Consider the following 21,938-nt stretch of genomic DNA (forward strand, 5'->3'; position numbering starts at 1 on the left):
CACATTTGTCCGGATTAAACTCCATCTGCCATCTCTCCGCCCAAGTCTCCAAACAATCTAAATCCTGCTGTATCCTCTGACAGTCCTCATCGCTATCCGTAATTCCACCAACCTTTGTGTCGTCTGCAAACTTACTAATCAGACCAGTTACATTTTCCTCCAAATCATTTATATATACTACAAAGAGCAAAGGTCCCAGCACTGATCCCTGTGGAACGCCACTGGTCACAGCCCTCCAATTAGAAAAGCATCCTTCCATTGCTACTCTCTGCCTTCTATGACCTAGCCAGTTCTGTATCCACCTTGCCAGCTCACCCCTGATCCCGTGTGACTTCACCTTTTGTACCAGTCTACCATGAGGGACCTTGTCAAATAACCCCAACCTATCCAAACTCTCCTCGTAGCTACACTTTTCTAGCCCTGGCAGCATTCTTGTAAACCTCCTCTGCAATCTCTCTGGAGCAATTACATCCTTAATGTAATGCGGTAACCAGAATTGCACACCGTACTCCAGTTGTGGCCTCACCAGTGTTTTATACAATTCCAACATTATATCCTTACTTTTATATTCTACACCTCTGCCAATGAAGGAGAACATTCCTTTCTTAACAGCCTTGTCTACTTCAACTCTAATGTACTTGTACACTAAGATCTCTCACTTCATCTACCTTCGTATATATCCATTTATTGTGTAATCCCTGGAACTGTTTGACTTCCGTAAATGCATGACCTCACACCTGTTAAATTCTATCTGCCGCTTGCGCCCACTCCACCAATCCATTTTTATTATTTTGGAGATTATAGCTGTCCTCTAAACTGACACCACTCCACCACTCTTTGTGCCATCTGCAAATATCCCAATCGTGCCTCCCACATTCTCACCCAAATCATCAATATATAACAAAAACAATAGCGGTCCCAACGCCTGTGGAACACCCGATTCCCTGCTGGGTCACTGTCTGTGTGGAATCTGCACGTTCTCCCCGTTTCTGTGTGGGTTTCCTCCGGGTGCTCTGGTTTCCTCCCACAGTCCAAAGATGTGCGGGTTAGGTGGATTGGTCATGCTAAATTGCCCTTAGTGTCCCAAAAATGTTAAGTGGGGGGTTACTGGGTTACAGGGATAGGGTAAATACGTGGGCTTCAGCTGGGTGCTCTTTGTAAGGGCCGGTGGAGTCTTGATGGGCTGAATGGCCTCCTTCTGCACTGTAAATTCTATGACTAACATTTAACAAATATTAAATTACTCTTTCAAGATCAGGGAGGCTATTTAGCAGTAATTATGAACGTGAAAGCCTGGATACGATGTAATTTTTTCTTAGGGTTTTCACAGCGCTTCTCGTGTCCATTAAAGTGGAAGCTCTCGTCAGTTCAATGGTTTCTCATTAGCTGCGGTCTTTGCGGGTGGGGAAATCACATTCTACAAAGAGTTGAATACTGACAGCAACACTGAATTTTTAAATTACACTGCAAATCGGCGTACAGAAGAAAACACCGTCCATTTCAGAGTAATGTTGACAACACACTGACAGTTTCACCATCATTCTCACCATATAATACAGTCCATCACAAACAACCATATATATGGATAGATATACTGCATGCATATCACTCATGCACATACATGTGGTTATGTAGACAATGCAGTCATAACAATGTTAGCATTCATATCGCGAGAGATAGGGATATACTTCCGACGCTGTATAAGGCTCTGGTCAGACCCCATTTGGAGTATTGTGAGCAGTTTTGAACCCCGTATCTAAGGAAGGGTGTGCTGGCCTTGGAAAGGATCCAGAGGAAGTTCACAAGAATGAGCCCTGGAATGAAGAACTTGACATATGAGCAGTTGAGGACTCTGGGTCGTACTCATTGGAGTTTAGAAGGATGAGGGGGGATCTTGTTGAAGCTGACAGGATACTGAGAGGCCTGGATAGAGTGGACATGGAGAGGATATTTCCACGAGTTGGAAAAACTAGAATCCAAGGGCACAGCCTCAGACTCAAAGGGCGATCCGTCAGAACTCACATGGAGGAATTTCTTCAGCCAGATCGTGAATCAGTGGAACTCTTTGAGCAAAAGCCTGCAGAGGCCAAATCACAGTGTTTTTAAGACAGAGATAGATAGGTCCTTGATTAATAGTGGGATATGGGGTTATGGGGAAAGGGCAGGAAAATAGGGATGAGAAACAGATCAGCTTAATTCAATGGCGGAGCAGACCCGATGGGCCGAATGGCCTAATTCTGCTCATGTTTTATGGTCTTATAACACAAAACCATGGTCGGGGTAGTGTGTCCTGTGCTATCGACTTGAGGCTGCAGTATTACATCAACGTCTAATATCAATGCCAGAAATACCCACTTTCCCTATCTTTCCTCCAGTCAATATATTAAACAAAGTACAAGATAAAGAAGTTAACTCAATCACACTTCACAAAGAATCTAGAGAAGGGATTGAGTCTACAGACTGATTGCACCTGTTTGACTCATATGCGGACTCGGGGGATGTTCAAGCTCTAAGGGTGATGCCAGGGTGAAGAATTCACGACTGAGATAGCAATGGTTGTTGTTTAAAAAGAGTTATTAGCCTGAAAAACCAAATGTATTTTGTTCCAACTTTAAACTTTCACTTACCTTCTCAACCTCCTCAATCGCACAGATAAGATTGGCACATGTGGTGAAGATCTCAACTGCACGTGCTCTAGTTCGAATGCTGTAAACCTATGCAAACAAACTGCAATTAACATCTACCGCTTCATCTTCATTCACATTAATTTATCAGTTATTACAGATGAATTGTTGGATTTTGTATACTACTCCAGACTGTACAAAAGTCTGGAATAGCTATAGTGATAGGTTATTCAATAGTTAGGGACATCTGTGGCTGGAGAGATAAATCCAGGTTGGTCTGTTGGTGCCAGGGTCAAGGGTGTCATTGAGCAGTTGCAGAGCACCATGAGGGTAAAGGATGAACAGCCAGCTGTCGTGGTCCACACTGGTACCAATGACAGATAGAAAGAGGGATGTGGGTCCTGCAGTCTGAATTTAAGAAACGAGGTAGAAAGCTCCAGATTTCTCCCAGTATCATGTGCAAGTGAGGATAGAAATAAGAGGATGAGACAGGTGAATGCAGGCAAGATGGTGCTGGAGGGTGGGGATTTCGATCCTTGGGACACTTGGACCAGCTCTTGGGGAAATGGGACTTATACAGACTGAGGGGGTCGCACCTGCACAAATACAGAGTTCCTTGCCGGGCATTCTGCTGTGCTGTGTGGGAGGATTTAAACTACTCAGCAGGGCTGTGGAAACCAGGAAATAATATCAGAGAGGAAGCTATGGGGCACAGAATACTTGGAGAAATAGACAGCACTCAAGTAGGGAATAATGAGTGAAGGAGTAAGTAAGAGTCTAAATCGGGGTTACTGTGTGCATATGTGAATGCACGGAGTGTGGTTAATACGACCGGTAATTTACAGGTGATATTGCAATGTGGAGAAATGATACTGTGGCGATAACAGAAACCTGGTTCAAAGGCCAGGACTGGATGTTAAGTATCCCTGGATATGAGGTGTTCAAGCAAGATAGGCAGGAAGGATAAAGGAGAGTATTGCAGTGCTGGAGAAAGATGCTGTCCCAGAGCTAAGGAACAAAAAAGGTGCGATTTGCAAATAGTGATGAATCAGAAAGTAGAGGCAAGGCAAAAGACAACGGTATTATTACAGGAAATTAAAAACAGAGTGACAGGAAGGGATAGAGTGTACAAAACTATGAGTAAATGAACAGAGAAACCAGATGTTATAAAAAGGATAAAACATAAAGTTCTGGATCTGAATGTAGGAAGTGTTCGAAACTAAACAGATGAACTGAGAACGCACATAGTAAATGTTGACAGCCATTACTCCCCTTCACAAAACCATGCTGCCTCTCACTAATACGTCCATTTGCTTCCAAATGGGAGTAGATCCTGTCTCGAAGAATTCTCTCCAGTAATTTCCCCACCACTGAAGTAAGGCTCACCGGCCTGTCGTTCCCTGGATTATCATTGCTACCCTTCTTAAACAGAGGAACAACATTGGCTATTCTCCAGTCCTCCGGGACATCACCTGAAGACAGTGAGGATCCAAAGATTTCTGTCAAGGCCTCAGCAATTTCCTCTCCAGCCTCCTTCAGTATTCTGGGGTAGATCCCATCAGGCCCTGGGGACTTATCTACCTTAATATTTTTGAGGACACCCAACACCTCGTCTTTTTGGATCTCAATGTGACCCAGGCTATCTACACACCCTTCTCCAGACTCAACATCTACCAATTTCTTCTCTTTGGTGAATACTGATGCCAAGTATTCATTTAGTACCTCGCCCATTTCCTCTGTCTCTACACACAGATTCTCTTGCCAATCCTTCAGTGGGCCAACCCTTTCCCTGGCTACCCTCTTGTTTTTTATGTACGTGTAAAAAGCCTTGGGATTTTCCTTAACCCTATTTGCCAATGACTTTTCGTGACCCCTTCTAGCACTCCTGACTCCTTGCTTAAGTTCCTTCCTACTTTCCTTATATTCCACACAGGCTTCGTCTGTTCCCAGCCTTTTAGCCCTGACAAATGCCTCCTTTTTCTTTTTGACGAGGCCTACAATATCTCTCGTAATCCAAGGTTCCCGAAAATTGCCGTATTTATCCTTCTTCCTCACAGGAACATGCCGGTCCTGAATTCCTTTCAACTGACACTTCTCCCACATGTCAGATGTTGATTTGCCCTCAAACATCCGCCCCCAATCTATGTTCTTCAGTTCCCACCTAATATTGTTATAATTAGCCTTCCCCCGATTTAGCACATTCATACTAGGACCACTCTTATCCTTGTCCACCAGCACTTTAAAACTTACTGAATTGTGGTCACTGTTCCCGAAATGCTCCCCTACTGAAACATCTACCACCTTGCCGGGCTCATTCCCCAATACCAGGTCCAGTACCACCCCTTCCCTAGTTGGACTGTCTACATATCGTTTTAAGAAGCCCTCCTGGATGCTCCTTACAAACTCTGCCCCGTCTAAGCCCCTGGCACTAAGTGAGTCCCAGTCAATATTGGGGAAGTTGAAGTCTCCCATCACCACAACCCTGTTGTTTTTACTCTTTTCCAAAATCTGTCTACCTATCTGCTCCTCTATCTCCCGCTGGCTGTTGGGAGGCCTGTAGTAAACCCCCAACATTGTGACTGCACCCTTCTTATTCCGGATCTCTACCCATATAGCCTCACTGCCCTCTGAGGTGTCCTCCCGCAGTACAGCTGTGATATTCTCCCTAACCAGTAGTGCAGCTCCGCCACCCCTTTTACATCCCCCTCTGTCCCGCCTGAAACATCTAAATCCTGGAACGTTTAGCTGCCAATACTGCCCTTCCCTCAACCAGGTCTCTGTAATGGCAACAACATCATAGTTCCAAGTACTAATCCAAGCTCTAAGTTCATCTGCCTTACCCGTAATACTTCTTGCATTAAAACATATGCACTTCAGGCCACCAGACCCACTGTGTTCAGCAACGTCTCCCTGTCTGCTCTGCCTCAGAGCCCCACTGTCCCTATTCCCTAGTTCTCCCTCAATGCTCTCACCTTCTGACCTATTGCTCCTGTGCCCACCCCCTGCCATACTAGTTTAAACCCTCCCGTGTGACACTAGCAAACCTCACGGCCAGGATATTTATGCCTCCCCAGTTTAGATGCAACCTATCCTTCTTATAGAGGTCACACCTGCCCCGGAAGAGCTCCCAGTGGTCCAGATAACGGAAATCCTCCCTCCTACACCAGCTGTTTAGCCACGTGTTTAGCTGCTCTATCTTCCTATTTCTAGCCTCACTGGCACGTGGCACAGGGAATAATCCCGAGATTACAACCCTCGAGATCCTGTCTTTTAACTTTCTGCCTAGCTCCCTGAACGCCTGCTGCAGGACCTCATGCCCCTTCCTGCCTATGTCGTTAGTACCAATATGTACAACGACCTCTGCCTGTTTGTCCTCCCCCTTCAGGATGCCCTCTACCCGTTCGGAGACATCCTGGACCCTGGCACCAGGGAGGCAACATACCATCCTGGAGTCTCTTTCATGTCCACAGAAGCGCCTATCTGTGCCCCTGACTATAGAGTCCCCTATTACTATTGCTGTTCTGCGCTTTGACCCTCCCTTCTGAACATCAGAGCCAGCCGTGGTGCCACTGCTCTGGCTGCTGCTATTGTTTTCCCGATAGGCTATCCCCTGACAGTATCCAAAGGGGTATACCTGTTCGAGAGGGGGACAACCACAGGGGATTCCTGCACTGACTGCCTGCCCTTTTTGGTGGTCACCCATTTCTCTGCCTGCACCTTGGGCGTGACCACATTTATATAACTGCGATCTATGACGCTTTCCGCCACCTGCATGCTCCTAAGTGCATCCAATTGCTGCTCCAACCGAACCATGCGGTCTGTGAGGAGCTCCAGTTGGGTGCACTTTCTGCAGATGAAGCCATCCGGGACGCTGGAAGCCTCCCGGACCTGCCACATCTCAGTCAGAGCACTGCACCCCTCTAACTGACATTGCGTCAATTAATTAAAGTTAAATGTTTCAAACATTTTTCCATATATTTTTTAATTTTTTAAAAAGTTACTGTTAACTATATGTTTCCTAGCACTAGATTTCTAATATAAATGCGAAAGCTAAATATAGCACTCTCCGATCTCTGGCTTAGATACCCCTCTAAATTATAATTAAGTAATTATGTTTAATTAGTTACCAATGCTTAATTTTTTTAATTTAGTGTAGATTCCCAACCAGCCACTCAGGTCACAGCTTTGCTGTGATGTCACTTCAGTTTCCCCCCGACACACAATTTGAAAAAGGTATAGAAGTAAAAATGAGTAAAAATCACTTACCTTCTTACCTTCCGAGTGTCTTAGATGTTCTCAGGTTCTCTCCCCGACAGAGACTGCTCCTCCTCCTCCGAACGGCTCCCGAAACTAGGCCGCGATCTTTTAAAATCTCCGCTCTGACTCGCAGCTCCTGCGCTTTTTAAATCTCCCGTGCTTTTTAAAACTCCCGGCTCCCTCTCCTCTCGCGCTGTTTTCAATGTCCCGGCTCTCTTTCCTCCCGCGCTTTTTAAATATCCCGGCTCTCTCTCCTCCCGCGCTTTTTAAATCTCCCGGCTTTCTCTCCACTCGCGCTGTTTTCAATGTCCCGGCTCACTCTCCACTCACGCTGTTTTCAATGTGCCGGCTTTCTCTCCTCCCGCGTTTTTTAAATCTCCCGCTCTCTCTCCACTCGCGCTGTTTTCAATGTCCCGGCTCAGTCTCCACTCGCGCTGTTTTCAATGTCCCGGCTTTCTCTCCTCTCGCGCTGTTTTCAATGTCCCGGCTCACTCACCTCTCGCTCTGTTTTCAATGTCCCGGCTCACTCTCCACTCGCGCTGTTTTCAATGTCCCGGCTCACTCTCCACTCGCGCTGTTTTCAATGTCCCGGCTTTCTCTCCTCTCGCGCTGTTTTCAATGTCCCGGCTTTCTCTCCTCCCGCGCTTTTTTCAATGTCCCGGCTCACTCTCCACTCGCGCTGTTTTCAATGTCCCGGCTTTCTCTCCACTGTTTTCAATGTCAAGGTGCAAAGGGATCTGGGTGTCCTAGTGTATGAATCACTAAAGTCTAGTATATGAATCACTAAAGTCTAGTATATGAATCACTAAAGTCCAGTATACAGGTACAGCAAGTAATTAGGAAAGCTAATTGTTTATTGCAATGGGAATTGATTACAAGAGTAGGGAAGGTATGCTTCAATTGTACAGTGCATTGGTGAGACCGCATCTGGAGTATTGTGTACGTTATTTGTCACATTATTTAAGGAAAGGTGGAAGTGTGTTGGAAGCCACTCAGAGGTGCTCTGGACTAATGCCTGGAATGTGTTATGAGAGGAGAGGTTGGACAGGCTGGACTTGGATCTGGAATTTAGAAGAGTAAGCGGCGACTTCATTGAAACATAAGATCGAAGAGGTCTTGACAGGGTGGATATGGAGAGGATGTTTCATCTTGTGGGAGAATCTAGAACTAGTAGGTCACGATTTAAAAATAAGGGGCCACCCATTCAAAACGGAGATGAGGCAAACTTTTCTTCACTAAGAGTCATGCCCCACAAGCCTCATTGAATTCTTTTCGAGGCTGAGATGGCGCATTGTGAAGGTCGGGCAGTGGATGTGGTGTATATGAATTTCAGTAAGGCATTTGATAAGGTTCCCCATGGTAGGCTCATTCAGAAGGTTCGGGGGCAAGGGATACAAAGGAAATCTGGCTGTCTGGGTACAGAATTGGCTGACCAAAAGATGACAGCGAGTGGTAGTGGATGTAAAGTATTCCACCTGGAGGTCGGTGGCCAGTGGTGTCCCGCAGGGGTCTGTTCTGGGACCTCTGCTCTATGTGGTTTTTATAAATGACTTGGATGAGGAAGTGGAAGGGTGGGTTAGTAAGTTTGCCGATGACACGAACGTTGGTGGATAGGTTGGTTGGTGTAGATAGTGTGAGGGCTGTTGCAGGTTACAACAGGACATTGACAGGATGCAGAGCTGGGCTGAGAAGTGGCAGATGGAGTTCAACGTAGATAAATGTAAAGCGATTCATTTTGGAAGGTCGAATATGAATGCTGAATACAGGGTTAAAGGCAGAATTCTTGGAAGTGTGGAGGAACAGAAGGATCTTGGGACCACGGACATAGATCCCTCAAAGTTGCCATCCAGGTTGATAGGGTTGTTAAGAAGACGTATGGTGTGTTGGCTTTCATTTACAGGGGAATTTGAGTTTGCTGCAACTTTAGAAAACCCTGGTTCAACCACACTTGGAATACAGTTCTGGTCGCCTCATTATAGGAAGGATGTGGATGCTTTGGAGAGGGTGCAGAGGAGAGGTGCCTGGACTGGAGGGCATGTCTTATGAAGAAAGGTTGAGGGAGCTAGGGCTTTTATCACTGGAGCTAAGAAGGAAGAGAGGTGACTTGATAGAGGTGTACAAGGTGATGAGAGGCATGGATAGAGTGGATAGCCAGAGACTTTTCCCCAGGGCGGAAATGGCTGTCACAAGGGACCTAATTTTAAAATGATTGGAGGAAGGTATAGGGGAGATGTCAGAGGTATGTTCTTTACACAGAGAGTGGTGGGTGCGTGGAATGCACTGCCAGCAGAGGTGGTGGAGTCAGAGTCATTAGGGACATTTAAGCGACTCTTGGACAGGCACATGGACAGCAGGAAATTGAAGGGGTGTCGGTTAGGTTGATCTTAGATTAGGATAAATGGTCGGCGCAACATCGTGGACTGAAGGCCTGTACTGTCCTGTTCTATGTTCTAAGAGGGTGGTGAGAATTTGGAACTCTCTTCCTGAAAAGGCAATGGAATCAGAGTCTTTGAATATTTCTAAGTCAGAGGTGGATGGATTCTCGGTAAGCAAGGTTATCAGGAGTGTCAGCGGGATGCAGATGTTCAATAATGGTGACCATGAAACTATTAGCCTTTGTCCTAACTGGTTCTTCAGGGAAGGAAATTTGCCATCCTTACCTGGTCTGGTCTGCATGTGACTCCAGACCCACAGCAATGTGGTTGACTCCGAGATGGCTTAGCAAGCCTATCAGTTCGAAGGGCAATTACAGATGGGCAACAAATGCTGGACCAACCAGCCCCACAACCCCTGAAAGAATAAAGAAGCGAATACTACAATGGCTTGCTATGGACTCATCCCCTTTTACCTCCATGGCAGTGTTAATAGTATGGTTCTTGTATCCAGGTAGAAATGCTCATTGGCCAAACTCTTGATCCAATTCCATTCAGTGTTAAATAACTGCCCCATCACCCAGTGTGCCTTTGGGAGCTAACAGTTTACCCACAGCTTTCAGAGGTGAATATCTTACACCTTCTTCCCAGTCAAAGAGCCTGGGCCGCACTTTATAACCACCAAGCCATCCAAGCTTGTTGGGCAGAATTCAGAACACGTTACATGGCCTCTTCATTCCTCCATTTGAAATGAAATGAAATGAAAATTGCTTGTCACAAGTTCACAAGTAACTGTGAAAAGCCCCTAGTCACCACATTCCGGCGCCTGTTCGGGGAGGCTGGTACGGGAATTGAACCGTGCTGCTGGCTGCCTTGGTCTGTTTACCCTAAATTAAAGAGATAGTCCCAGAACACAACAATCTGATAAATGTCACATTTTGTAACTTACTACCACCTTCTCAAGGGCAAATAGGGAGGGGGTATCAAATATTGGCCAGGCCAGAGGTGCCCACAACCCAGGAAAGAATCAAAGAAAATACCTTTAAAGTGTAAACTTCAGAAACTCAAGATGAAGCATTATTTTACTTGGAGGGTTTAATAACCCTGGGGATCCTGAAGAACAATTACTGCCTTAGGTCACTCACCTCAGCCATTGTAAAAATCTTGTACATTTCAGGCAAAATTACAGGGGCCACCAGTGGCATCTGTGTATCTGTCACTTCTCGTGTGAACTCTGCAGAGAAAGCAATAAAGAGTCAGGAAGTGTGAATAGTCTCTGCTTTCCCCTCAGAATGCTCCTGCACTTGAACGATTTTGAACTTTGACAGATCTTTACAGATCCTGGCTTGGTACAATTCACACCTCTTTAACCTGGGGTTACCCCATCTCTGGATCTGTAAAGATTTAATCACCTGCTAATGCTCGCATTCCAAGCATTGTTTGGCATCTTTGAATTTGTCTATATATGTGTTTCTGGAACAGACCTCTTCATTCACCTGAGGAAGGAGCAGCGCTCCGAAAGCTAGTGACATCGAAACAAACCTGTTGGACTTTAACCTGGTGTTGTAAGACTTCGTACGGTAAGATTCTTGGCAGTGTCGATGAGCACTGAAATCCCTGAAAGTTGCCACCCAGGTTGAGAGGGTTGTTAAGAAGGCGTACGGTGTGTTAGCTTTTATTGGTAGAGGGATTGAGTTTCGGAGCCATGTTGCAGCTGTACAAAACTCTGGTGCGGCCGCATTTGGTGTATTGCGTGCAATTCTGGTCGCCGGATTATAGGAAGGATGTGGAACCATTGGAAAGGGTGCAGAGGAGATTTACCAGAATGTTGCCTGGTATGGAGGGAAGATCTTATGAGGAAAGGCTGAGGGACATGAGGCTGTTTTCGTTAGAGAGAAGGTGGTTCAGAGGTGACTTAATTGAGGCATACAAGATGATCAGAGGATTGGATAGGGTGGACAGTGAGAGCCCTTTTCCTCGGACGGTCCCCTACACACGAGGGGACATACCTTTAAATTGAGGGGAGATAGATATAAGACAGATGTCAGAGGTAGGTTCATTACTCAGAGAGTAGTAAGGGCGTGGAATGCCCTGCCTGCAACAGTAGTGGACTCGCCAACACTAAGGGCATTCAAATGGTCATTGGATAGACATATGGACGATAAGGAAATAGTGCAGATGGGATTTAGAGTGGTTTCACAGGTCGGTGCAACATCGAGGGCCGAAGGGCCTGTACTGCGCTGTAATGTACTATGTTCTAAAGGGACGGAATTGGTGGCTATCTGGATTGGGCCCTGGACCCGGGCCAGCCAAAGGTGGCGACCTTTGTCTTTTATCTTTAGGAATTGTTAACAGGAGGAGGGGGGGGGTTATTTCTCTCTTCTAGGGTAGGGGTTTATAAATGGTGTTTCTTTTGAATGGAGTTGTTTATTTTGAGTTTTAGACAAGGAAAATGTCAATAAAAATACTTTACTTAAAACAGGTTGAGGATTTTGAGACAACGTCCTGTTATTCGTACCAGTAAGAACCCGCATGGCCCCGTGCACTGCATTCACATCACCGCTGATCAGCATTTCCATCAGTAGTCTGAAGAGCTCTGGCCACGCCTCAGGCCAATCCCAGTGAGCTATTGCCGATATAGCATAGGCTACACTCGATCGCACTTTACTAATTGGCTCACGCAGACCATTTGGTAAAAGCTCTCGGATAGCCAACTTTGCCTACAACAAAAGTTGAAGTAAATGGTCAGATTGTTGTACTCGCAGCTAACCTTTATCATTCATTCTGTTTGTGCATGACATTGGAAAGGCCAGATTTTTGGCTCATCTCCAGTTGCCCCAAGACAGGGATGGACTTGCAGGCCGCTTCTGAGAGCACATACAGTGGAACCATAGTAGGCCAACCCAGGACTGGAGAAAGAGGACACTTCCCTGGTGCATAGTGAGGAATCAGATGGGTTTTCAGGGCAACCCAGCAGCTTTTTTTTTTTAAATACAGAGCGAGTGGTTGCGGAGGGGATCTTATTCAAACTTAACTCGAGGGCACAGCCTCAGACTGAAGCGACGATACTTTAAAACTGAGATTGAGGAGGAATTTCTTCACTCAGAGAGTAGCGAATCTCTGGAACGTTTAGCCGCAGAAGGTTGCGCAGGCCAAATCAGAGTGTCTTCAAGACAGAGATAGATAGGTTCTTGACTAATAAGGGAATCTGGGGTTATGGGGAGAAGGCAGGAGAATGGGGATGAGAAAATATCAGCCATGATTGAACGGCAGAGCAGACTTGATGGGCCGATGGGCTTAATTTTGCTCCTATGTCTTATGGGTGGGGTCTTCAAAGCACTGCCTGGAAGGCTAGTGGAGGCAGATTCAAACGAGGCAGTCGATGGCACGAGATTATTTGAATAGAAATAATGTTAGGGAGCGGGTGAAAAGGCATGGGAATGACACTATAACTTGCTGAGAAAGGTTACTCCTCAATAGTTCATCAGTCTATAAAGTGCTGCACTAGGTTAGTCACAGTTCATCAGTCTGTAGCTTGGTGCACAAGGCTACTCAACAGTTCACCAGTCTAAAACTTGCTGCACTCGGTGACTCCCCAACAGTTCACCAGTCTATAACCTTTTGCACTAGTTTACTCAACAGACTATAACTTTCTGCACTAGGTTACTCAACAGATCACCAGTCTATACTTGCTGCATTAGGTTAATCGTCAGTATGTAGATTGTCCGACCAGAGGGGAGGCAATATTGGATTTGGTACTTGGTAATGAACCAAGGCAAGTGATAGATTTGTCAGTGGGGGAGCATTTTGGAGGTAGTGACCACAATTCTGTGACTTTCACTTTAGTAATGGAGAGGGATAGGTACGTGCAACAGGGCAAGGTTTACAATTGGGGGAAGGGTAAATACGATGTTGTCAGACAAGAATTGAAGTGCATAAGTTGGGAACATAGGCTGTCATGGAAGGACACAAGTGAAATGTGGAACTTGTTCAAGGAACAGGTACTACGTGTCCTTGCTATGTATGTCCCTGTCAGGCAGGGAAGAGATGGTCGAGTGAGGGAACCATGGTTGACAAGACAGGTTGAATGTCTTGTCAAGAGGAAAAAGGAGACTTATGTAAGGCTGAGGAAACAAGGTTCAGACAGGGCGCTGAAGGGATACAAGATAGCCAGGAGGGAACTGAAGAAAGGGATTAGGAGAGCCATGAGAGGGCATGAACAATCTTTGGCGGGTAGGATCAAGGAAAACCCCAAGGCCTTTTACACACGAGAGAAATATGAGAATGACTAGAGCGAGGGTAGGTCCGGTCAAGGACAGTAGCGGGAGATTGTGTATTGAGTCTGAAGAGATAGGAGAGGTCTTGAACGAGTACTTTTCTTCTGTATTTACAAATGAGAGGGGCCATATTGTTGGAGAGGACAGTGTGAAACAGACTGGTAAGCTCGAGGAAATACTTGTTCGGAAGGAAGATGTGTTGGGCATTTTGAAAAACTTGAGGATAGACAAGGGGGATATATCCAAGGATTCTATGGGAAGCAAGAAATGAAATTGCAGAGCCGTTGACAATGATCTTTTCGTCCTCACTGTCAACAGGGATGGTACCAGGGGATTGGAGAGTGGCGAATGTCGTGCCACTGTTCAAAAAAGGGACTAGGGATAACCCTGGGAATTACAGGCCAGTTAGTCTTACTTCGGTGGTAGGCAAAGTCATGGAAAGGGTACTGAAGGATAGGATTTCTGAGCATCTGGAAAGACACTGCTTGATTAGTGATAGTCAGCATGGATTTGTGAGGGGTAGGCCTTGCCTTACAAGTCTTATTGAATTCTTTGAGGTGACCAAGCATGTGGATGAAGGTAAAGCAGCGGATGTAGTGTACATGGATTTTAGTAAGGCATTTGATAAGGTTCCCCATGGTAGGCTTATGCAGAAAGGAAGGAGGCATGGGATAGTGGGAAATTTGGCCAGTTGGATAACGAACTGGCTAACCGATAGAAGTCACAGAGTGGTGGTGGATGGCAAATATTCAGCCTGGATCCCAGTTACCAGTGGCGTACCGCAGGGATTAGTTCTGGGTCCTCTGCTGTTTGTGATTTTCATTAATGACTTGGATGAGGGAGTTGAAGGGTGGTTCAGTAAATTTGCAGATGATACGAAGATTGGTGGAGTTGTGGATAGTGAGTAGGGTTGTTGTCGGCTGCAAAGAGACATAGATAGGATGCAGAGCTGGGCTGAGAAGTGGCAGATGGAGTTCAACCCTGAAAAGTGTGAGGTTGTCCATTTTGGAAGGACAAATATGAACGCGGAATACAGGGTTAACGGTAGAGTTCTTGGCAATGTGGAGGAGCAGAGAGATCTTGGGGTCTATGCTCATACATCTTTGAAAGTGGATAGAGCTGTGAAGAAGGCCTATGGTGTGCTAGCGTTCATTAACAGAGGGATTGAAGCTTCCGGGTGCGGCGATGACCAGCTAAGTCGCACGTTTCGGCAGCTCCCGGTGGAACGGACTTTTGGGCTCTTGATAGGAGCCCCAACGGCAATTTTAACGGCTAAAAACACCGTGTGGTAAACCAGAAGGGTGTTCCCCCTGGACACGGATGGAAAAAGGAGAGGAAAGTGGCCGGATTGCAGCGGATCCTTTGGAACAACGGCAAGGAAGGCAAGCAGAAACCAAGATGGCGTCGGAAGGTGGCAGTTTCATATGGGGCCCTGAACAACAAGAGTTTTTGAAACGCTGCGTGGAGGAGATAAAAAAGGAAATGAAGAAAGAGTTGTTGGCCCCGATATTACAGGCGATTGAAGGGCTGAAAGAGGAACAAAAGACCCAGGAGCAGGAGCTTCGGGTCGTGAAGGCGAAAGCAGCAGAGAATGAAAACGATATACAGGGCCTGGTGGTGAAGTCGGAGATACAGGAGGCACACCAGAAACGATCTGTGGAGAGGTTGGAGGCACTGGAAAACAACGCAAGGAGGAACAACTTGAGGATTCTTGGCCTTCCTGAAGGTGTGGAGGGGGCGGACGTCGGGGCATATGTGAGCACGATGCTGCACTCGTTAATGGGAGTGGAGGCCCCGACGGGTCCGTTGGAGGTGGAGGGAGCATACCGAGTTATGGTGCGAGGATCGAGAGCAGGAGAAGCTCCCAGAGACATAGTGGTGAGATTTCTCCGTTTTAAGGATAGAGAAATGGTCCTTAGATGGGCGAAGAAAACTCGGTGTAGTAAATGGGAGAACGCGGTGATCCGCGTCTATCAAGATTGGAGTGCGGAGGTGGCGAGAAGGAGGGCGAGCTTTAATCGGGCCAAAGCGGTACTTCACAAAAAGAAGATAAAATTTGGAATGCTGCAACCGACAAGACTGTGGGTCACATATCAAGGGAGGCACCACTACTTTGAGACGGCGGATGAAGCGTGGACTTTTATTGTAGAAGAAAAATTGGAATGATTGGACTACGAAAATGAACGTTTGGACAAAGTGGTGGGACGAGTGGGGGGGGGGGGGGGGGGGGGCGAAGAGGGATTGTATGATTAATCCTGCGGTATGGTAACTTTTCTTTCTCCCACAGGTGGTGATGGGGGGAGGTGGGGAGGGAGAGGAGATGGGGCGTTGGCCATGGGAGGCAGGGCCGAGGGAGAGGTTGGGTAGGCTTGGTTCCCGCGCTATGATAATTATGGCGGGAATAGAGAAGCAGGAAGGAGGGGGCGCCGCACGGGGCGAGCCGTGATCACGGGGGGAAGCCGAGGTCAGCCAGAGTTTGCTGACTTCTGGGAGCAACATGGGGGGAGTAATTACGCTAGCGGGGGGTCTAGCGGGGGGGGGGGGGAATTACTTGGTTGCTGCTGCTGGGGAAAGGGGGGAGTGGGTACGGGAAAGGATGGGTGGGGGGGCACCGTCTGGGAGAAATACAGCTGCGTGGGAACTGGGTGAGAAGCTGGAAAAAGATGATGGCTAACGGCAAGGGGGGGGGGGGTGGGAAGCCCCCCAACTCGGCTGATCACGTGGAACGTGAGGGGGCTTAACGGGCCGATAAAGAGGGCACGAGTACTCGCACACCTTAAGAAACTTAAAGCAGATGTGGTTATGTTACAGGAAACGCACCTGAAACTGATAGACCAGGTTAGGTTGCGCAAAGGATGGGTAGGGCAGGTGTTCCATACGGGGCTGGATGCGAAAAACAGGGGGGTGGCTATATTAGTGGGGAAGCGGATAATGTTCGAGGCAAAGACTATAGTGGCGGATAACGGGGGCAGATACGTGATGGTGAGTGGCAAATTACAGGGAGAGATGGTGGTGTTGGTAAACGTGTATGCCCCGAATTGGGACGATGCCAATTTTATGAGGCGAATGCTAGGACGCATCCCAGACCTAGAGACCGGAAAGCTGATAATGGGGGGAGACTTCAACACGGTGTTGGAACCAAGGCTGGATAGGTCGAAGTCCAGGACTGGTAGGAGGCCGGCAGCAGCCAAGGTGCTTAAGGATTTTATGGAGCAGATGGGAGGGGTGGACCCGTGGAGATTCAGTAGACCTAGGAGTAAGGAGTTCTCGTTTTTCTCCTATGTCCATAAAGTCTATTCACGCATAGACTTTTTTGTGTTGGGTAGGGCATTGATCCCGAGGGTGAGGGGAACGGAATATACGGCTATAGCCATTTCGGATCATGCCCCACACTGGGTAGACTTGGAGATAGGGGAGGAAACAAGAGGGCGTCCACCCTGGAGAATGGACATGGGACTAATGGCGGATGAGGGGGTGTGCCTAAGGGTGAGGGGATGCATTGAAAAGTACTTGGAACTCAATGACAATGGGGAGGTTCAGGTGGGAGTGGTCTGGGAGGCGTTGAAGGCGGTGGTTAGGGGGGAGCTGATATCAATAAGGACACATAAAGGGAAGCAGGAGAGTAAGGAACGGGAGCGGTTGCTGCAAGAACTTTTGAGGGTGGACAGACAATATGCGGAAGCACCGGAGGAGGGACTGTATAGGGAAAGGCAAAGGCTGCATGTGGAATTTGACTTGCTGACCACAGGCACTGCAGAGGCACAATGGAGGAAGGCGCAGGGTGTACAGTATGAATATGGAGAGAAGGCGAGCAGATTGCTGGCACACCAATTGAGGAAAAGGGGAGCAGCGAGGGAAATAGGGGGAGTGAGAGACGAAGATGGAGAGACGGAGCGGGGAGCGGAGAGAGTGAATGAAGTGTTCAAGACATTTTATAAAAAATTGTATGAAGCTCAACCCCCGGATGGGAGGGAGAGAATGATGGATTTTTTGGATCGGCTGGAAATTCCCAAGGTGGAAGAGCAGGAAAGGATGGGATTGGGAGCACAGATCACGGTAGAAGAAGTGGTGAAAGGAATTAGGAACATGCAGACGGGAAAGGCCCCGGGACCGGACGGATTCCCAGTTGAATTTTACAGAAAATATTTGGACTTGCTCGCCCCGCTACTGACGAGGACCTTTAACGAGGCAAAGGAAAGGGGACAACTGCCCTCGACTATGTCAGAAGCAACGATATCGCTTCTTTTAAAGAAGGAAAAGGATCCGCTACAATGCGGGTCCTACAGACCAATTTCCCTCCTCAATGTGGATGCCAAGGTCCTGGCCAAGGTAATGGCAATGAGAATAGAGGAATGTGTCCCGGGGGTGGTTCATGAGGACCAAACTGGGTTTGTGAAGGGGAGACAGCTGAACACGAACATACGGAGGTTGTTAGGGGTAATGATGATGGCCCCACCAGAGGGTGAAACGGAGATAGTAGTGGCGATGGATGCCGAGAAAGCATTTGATAGAGTGGAATGGGATTATCTGTGGGAGGTGTTGAGGAGATTTGGGTTCGGAGAGGGGTATGTTAGATGGGTGCAGCTGTTGTATAGGGCCCCAGTGGCGAGTGTGGTCACGAATGGACGGGGATCGGCATATTTTCGGCTCCATAGAGGGACAAGGCAGGGATGTCCTCTGTCCCCATTACTGTTTGCACTGGTGATTGAGCCCCTGGCGATAGCGCTGAGAGGTTCCAAGAGATGGAGGGGAATACTTAGGGGAGGAGAAGAACACCGGGTATCTTTATATGCGGATGATCTGCTACTATATGTGGCGGATCCAGCGGAGGGGATGCCAGAAATAATGCAGATACTTGGGGAGTTTGGGGATTTTTCAGGGTATAAATTGAACATGGGGAAGAGTGAGCTGTTTGTGGTGCATCCAGGGGAGCAGAGTAGAGAAATAGAAGACCTACCGTTGAGGAAGGTAACAAGAGACTTTCGTTACCTGGGGATCCAGATAGCTAAGAATTGGGGCACATTGCACAGGCTAAATTTGACGCGGTTGGTCGAACAGATGGAGGAAGATTTCAAGAGATGGGATATGGTAGCATTGTCAATGGCAGGGAGGGTGCAGGCGGTTAAGATGGTGGTCCTCCCGAGATTCCTCTTTGTGTTTCAGTGCCTCCCGGTGGTGATCACGAAGGCTTTTTTCAAAAGGATAGAAAAGAGTATCATGGGTTTTGTTTGGGCCGGGAAGACTCCAAGAGTGAGGAAGGGATTCTTACAGCGTAGTAGAGATAGGGGGGGGCTGGCACTACCGAGTCTAAGTGAGTATTATTGGGCCGCTAATATTTCAATGGTGAGTAAGTGGATGGGAGAGGAGGAAGGAGCGGCGTGGAAGAGATTAGAGAGGGCGTCCTGTAGGGGGACCAGCCTGCAGGCTCTGGTGACAGCCCCATTGCCGTTCTCACCAAGGAACTATACCACGAGTCCGGTGGTGGTAGCTACACTGAAGATTTGGGGACAGTGGAGACGACATAGGGGAAAGACCGGAGCACTGGGGGGTCCCCGATAAGAAACAACCATAGGTTTGCCCCGGGGGGAATGGATGGGGGATATGGAATGTGGCAAAGAGCAGGTATAACGCAATTGAAAGATCTATTTGTGGATGGGAAGTTTGCGAGTCTGGGAGCGCTGACCGAGAAATATGGGTTGCCCCAAGGGAATGCATTCAGGTACATGCAATTGAGGGCTTTTGCGAGGCAACAGGTGAGGGAATTCCCGCAGCTCCCGACACAAGAGGTGCAGGACAGAGTCATCTCAAAGAAATGGGTGGGGGACGGTAAGGTGTCGGATATATATAGGGAAATGAGAGACGAAGGGGAGACTATGATGGACGAACTAAAAGGGAAATGGGAAGAGGAGCTAGGGGAGGAGATCGAGGAGGGGATGTGGGCAGATGCCCTAAACAGGGTAAACTCGTCGTCCTCGTGCGCCAGGCTAAGCCTGATTCAGTTTAAAGTATTACACAGGGCACATATAACTGGAACACGGCTCAGTAAATTTTTTGGGGTGGAGGATAGGTGTGCGAGGTGCTCGAGAAGCCCAGCGAATCATACCCATATGTTTTGGTCATGCCCGGCACTACAGGGGTTTTGGATGGGGGTGACAAAGGTGCTTTCGAAAGTAGTAGGAGTCCGGGTCGAACCAAGCTGGGGGTTGGCTATATTTGGGGTTGTACAAGAGCCGGGAGTGCAGGAGGCGAAAGAGGCCGATGTTTTGGCCTTTGCGTCCCTAGTAGCCCGGCGCAGAATATTGCTAATGTGGAAAGAAGCCAAGCCCCCGGGGGTGGAGACCTGGATAAATGATATGGCGGGGTTCATAAAGTTAGAGCGGATTAAGTTCGTCCTAAGGGGGTCGGCTCAAGGGTTTACTAGGCGGTGGCAACCGTTCGTCGAATATCTTGCGGAAAGATAGATGGGGGAAAACAAAGAAGGCAGCAGCAGCGGCCCAGGATTTGGGGGGGGGGGTGGCCTGAGACAAGGCAGTTGCCAATTAGGGCTAGTTTTTATTTTTTGTTATTTAATATTTATTTTTGTTGTTGTTTTTGTTTAAATAAAAAAGGTCATTATTATCTGTATTGTTACAATGTTGTGTAAAGGATGCACAATGTACGGTGTTGGTTGACCAAAAATTTTCAATAAAATATTATTTTTAAAAAAAACAGAGGGATTGAATTTAAGAGCCGTGGGGTGATCATCAGCTGTACAAAACCTTGGTACGGCCACATTTGGAGTACTGTGTGCAGTTATGGTCGCCTCATTTTAGGAAGGATGTGGAAGTTTTGGAAAAGGTGCAAAGGAGATTTACCAGGATGTTGCCTGGAATGGAGAGTAGGTCTTACGAGGAAAGGTTGAGGGTGCTAGGCCTTTTCTCATTAGAACGGAGAAGGATGAGGGGTGACTTGATAGAGGTTTATAAGATATGGGGAATAGATAGTGTAGACAGTCAGAGAATTTTTCCCCGGGTGGAACAAACCATTACAAGGGGACATAAATTTAAGGTGAATGGTGGAAGATATTTCATAGAAGAAATATCTTCTATGGGGAGAACGTGCAGACTCCGCACAGGCAGTGACCCAGCCGGGAATCGAACCTGGGACCCTGGTGCTGTGAAGCAATTGCGCTAACCGCTATGCTACCGTGCTGCCCATATAGGGGGAATGTCAGAGGTAGGTTCTTTACCCAGAGAGTAGTGGGGGCATGGAATGCACTGCCTGTGGAAGTAGTTAAGTCGGAAACATTAGGGACCTTCAAGCAGCTATTGGATAGGTACATGGATTACGGTGGAATGATATAGTGTTGATTAATTTGTTCTTAAGGGCAGCACGGTAGCATTGTGGATAGCACAACAGCTCCAGGGTCCCAGGTTCGATTCCGGCTTGGGTCACTGTCTGTGCGGAGTCTGCACATCCTCCCCGTGTCTGCGTGGGTTTCCTCCGGGTGCTCCGGTTTCCTCCCACTGTCCAAAGATGTGCAGGTTAGGTGGATTGGCCATGATAAATTGCCTTTAGAGTCCAAAATTGCCTTTAGTGTTGGGTGGAGGTGTTGACCTTGGGTAGGGTGCTCTTTCCAGACTCAAATGGCCAAATGGCCTCCTTCTGCACTGCAAATTCTATGATAATCTATGATTAATCTGGGACAAAGGTTCGGCACAACATCGTGGGCCGAAGGGCCTGTTCTGTGCTGTATTTTTCTATGTTCTATGTTCAACCGTTCACCAGTCTATAACTTGCTGCAATAGGTTGTTCCTCAACGTTTCACCAGTCCATGACATGCTGGATTAGGTTACTTTCACCAGTCGTGAACTTGCTGCACTAGGTTACTACAAAATAGTTCACCAGTCTATAACTTGCTGCCTGAGGTTACGCAACAGTTCACCAGTCTATCACTTGCTGCATTAGGTTACTCAACAGTCTATAACTTGCTGCACTAGGTTACTCCTCAACAGTTCACCAGTCTACAACGTGCTGCAAAAGGTTACTCCTCAACAGTTCACCAATGCACCCGGTTGCGGCTATGCCTAGGTAGGTCGCACGTTCGGCAGCTCCCGCCGGGAACGGACTTTTGGGCTCTCTCGAGGGGCCCCAACGGCAATTGTTCGACGGCTTCCAGTGTGGGAAGGTGACAGCAAGGTCCCCCCGACATTATATGGATTGGACCAGGAGTGGAGCGGTGAAAAAAGTGATCTTGGAGCAGCGAAAAGTGAGGAGGAGAATAAACAAGATGGCGGCGGGTGGAGACCAAGCAGCATGGTCGCAGGAGCAGCAGGGGTTCCTTAGACGCTGCTTTGAGGAGCTGAAAACTGAAATGCTGGCGGCGATTGAGAAGCTAGTGGAGACCCAGAAGTCCCAAGGGGCAGCGA

The 21,938-nt window shown here is 47.7% G+C and overlaps 1 protein-coding gene across 4 annotated transcripts in view; it reads right to left on the bottom strand.

The window, feature by feature from the left end:
- Positions 1-21,938, bottom strand: part of ipo9 (importin 9) — a 267,453-nt gene that overhangs the window by 181,064 nt on the left and 64,451 nt on the right. For 3 of the 4 annotated variants that reach the window (XM_072480721.1, XM_072480720.1, XM_072480719.1), the window contains exons 4-6: positions 11,772-11,973; positions 10,399-10,487; positions 2,628-2,714 (exon numbers count right to left, since the gene is read on the bottom strand). In XM_072480721.1, coding sequence (XP_072336822.1) covers positions 2,628-2,714; positions 10,399-10,487; positions 11,772-11,973 — 378 coding nt within the window. The remainder of the gene's footprint in view (positions 1-2,627; positions 2,715-10,398; positions 10,488-11,771; positions 11,974-21,938) is intronic. The other variant, XM_072480722.1, reaches the window with a different exon arrangement.

The sequence above is a fragment of the Scyliorhinus torazame genome, chromosome 17 (genome assembly GCF_047496885.1).
Source record: "Scyliorhinus torazame isolate Kashiwa2021f chromosome 17, sScyTor2.1, whole genome shotgun sequence".
Classification (NCBI taxonomy): Eukaryota; Metazoa; Chordata; class Chondrichthyes; order Carcharhiniformes; family Scyliorhinidae; genus Scyliorhinus; species Scyliorhinus torazame.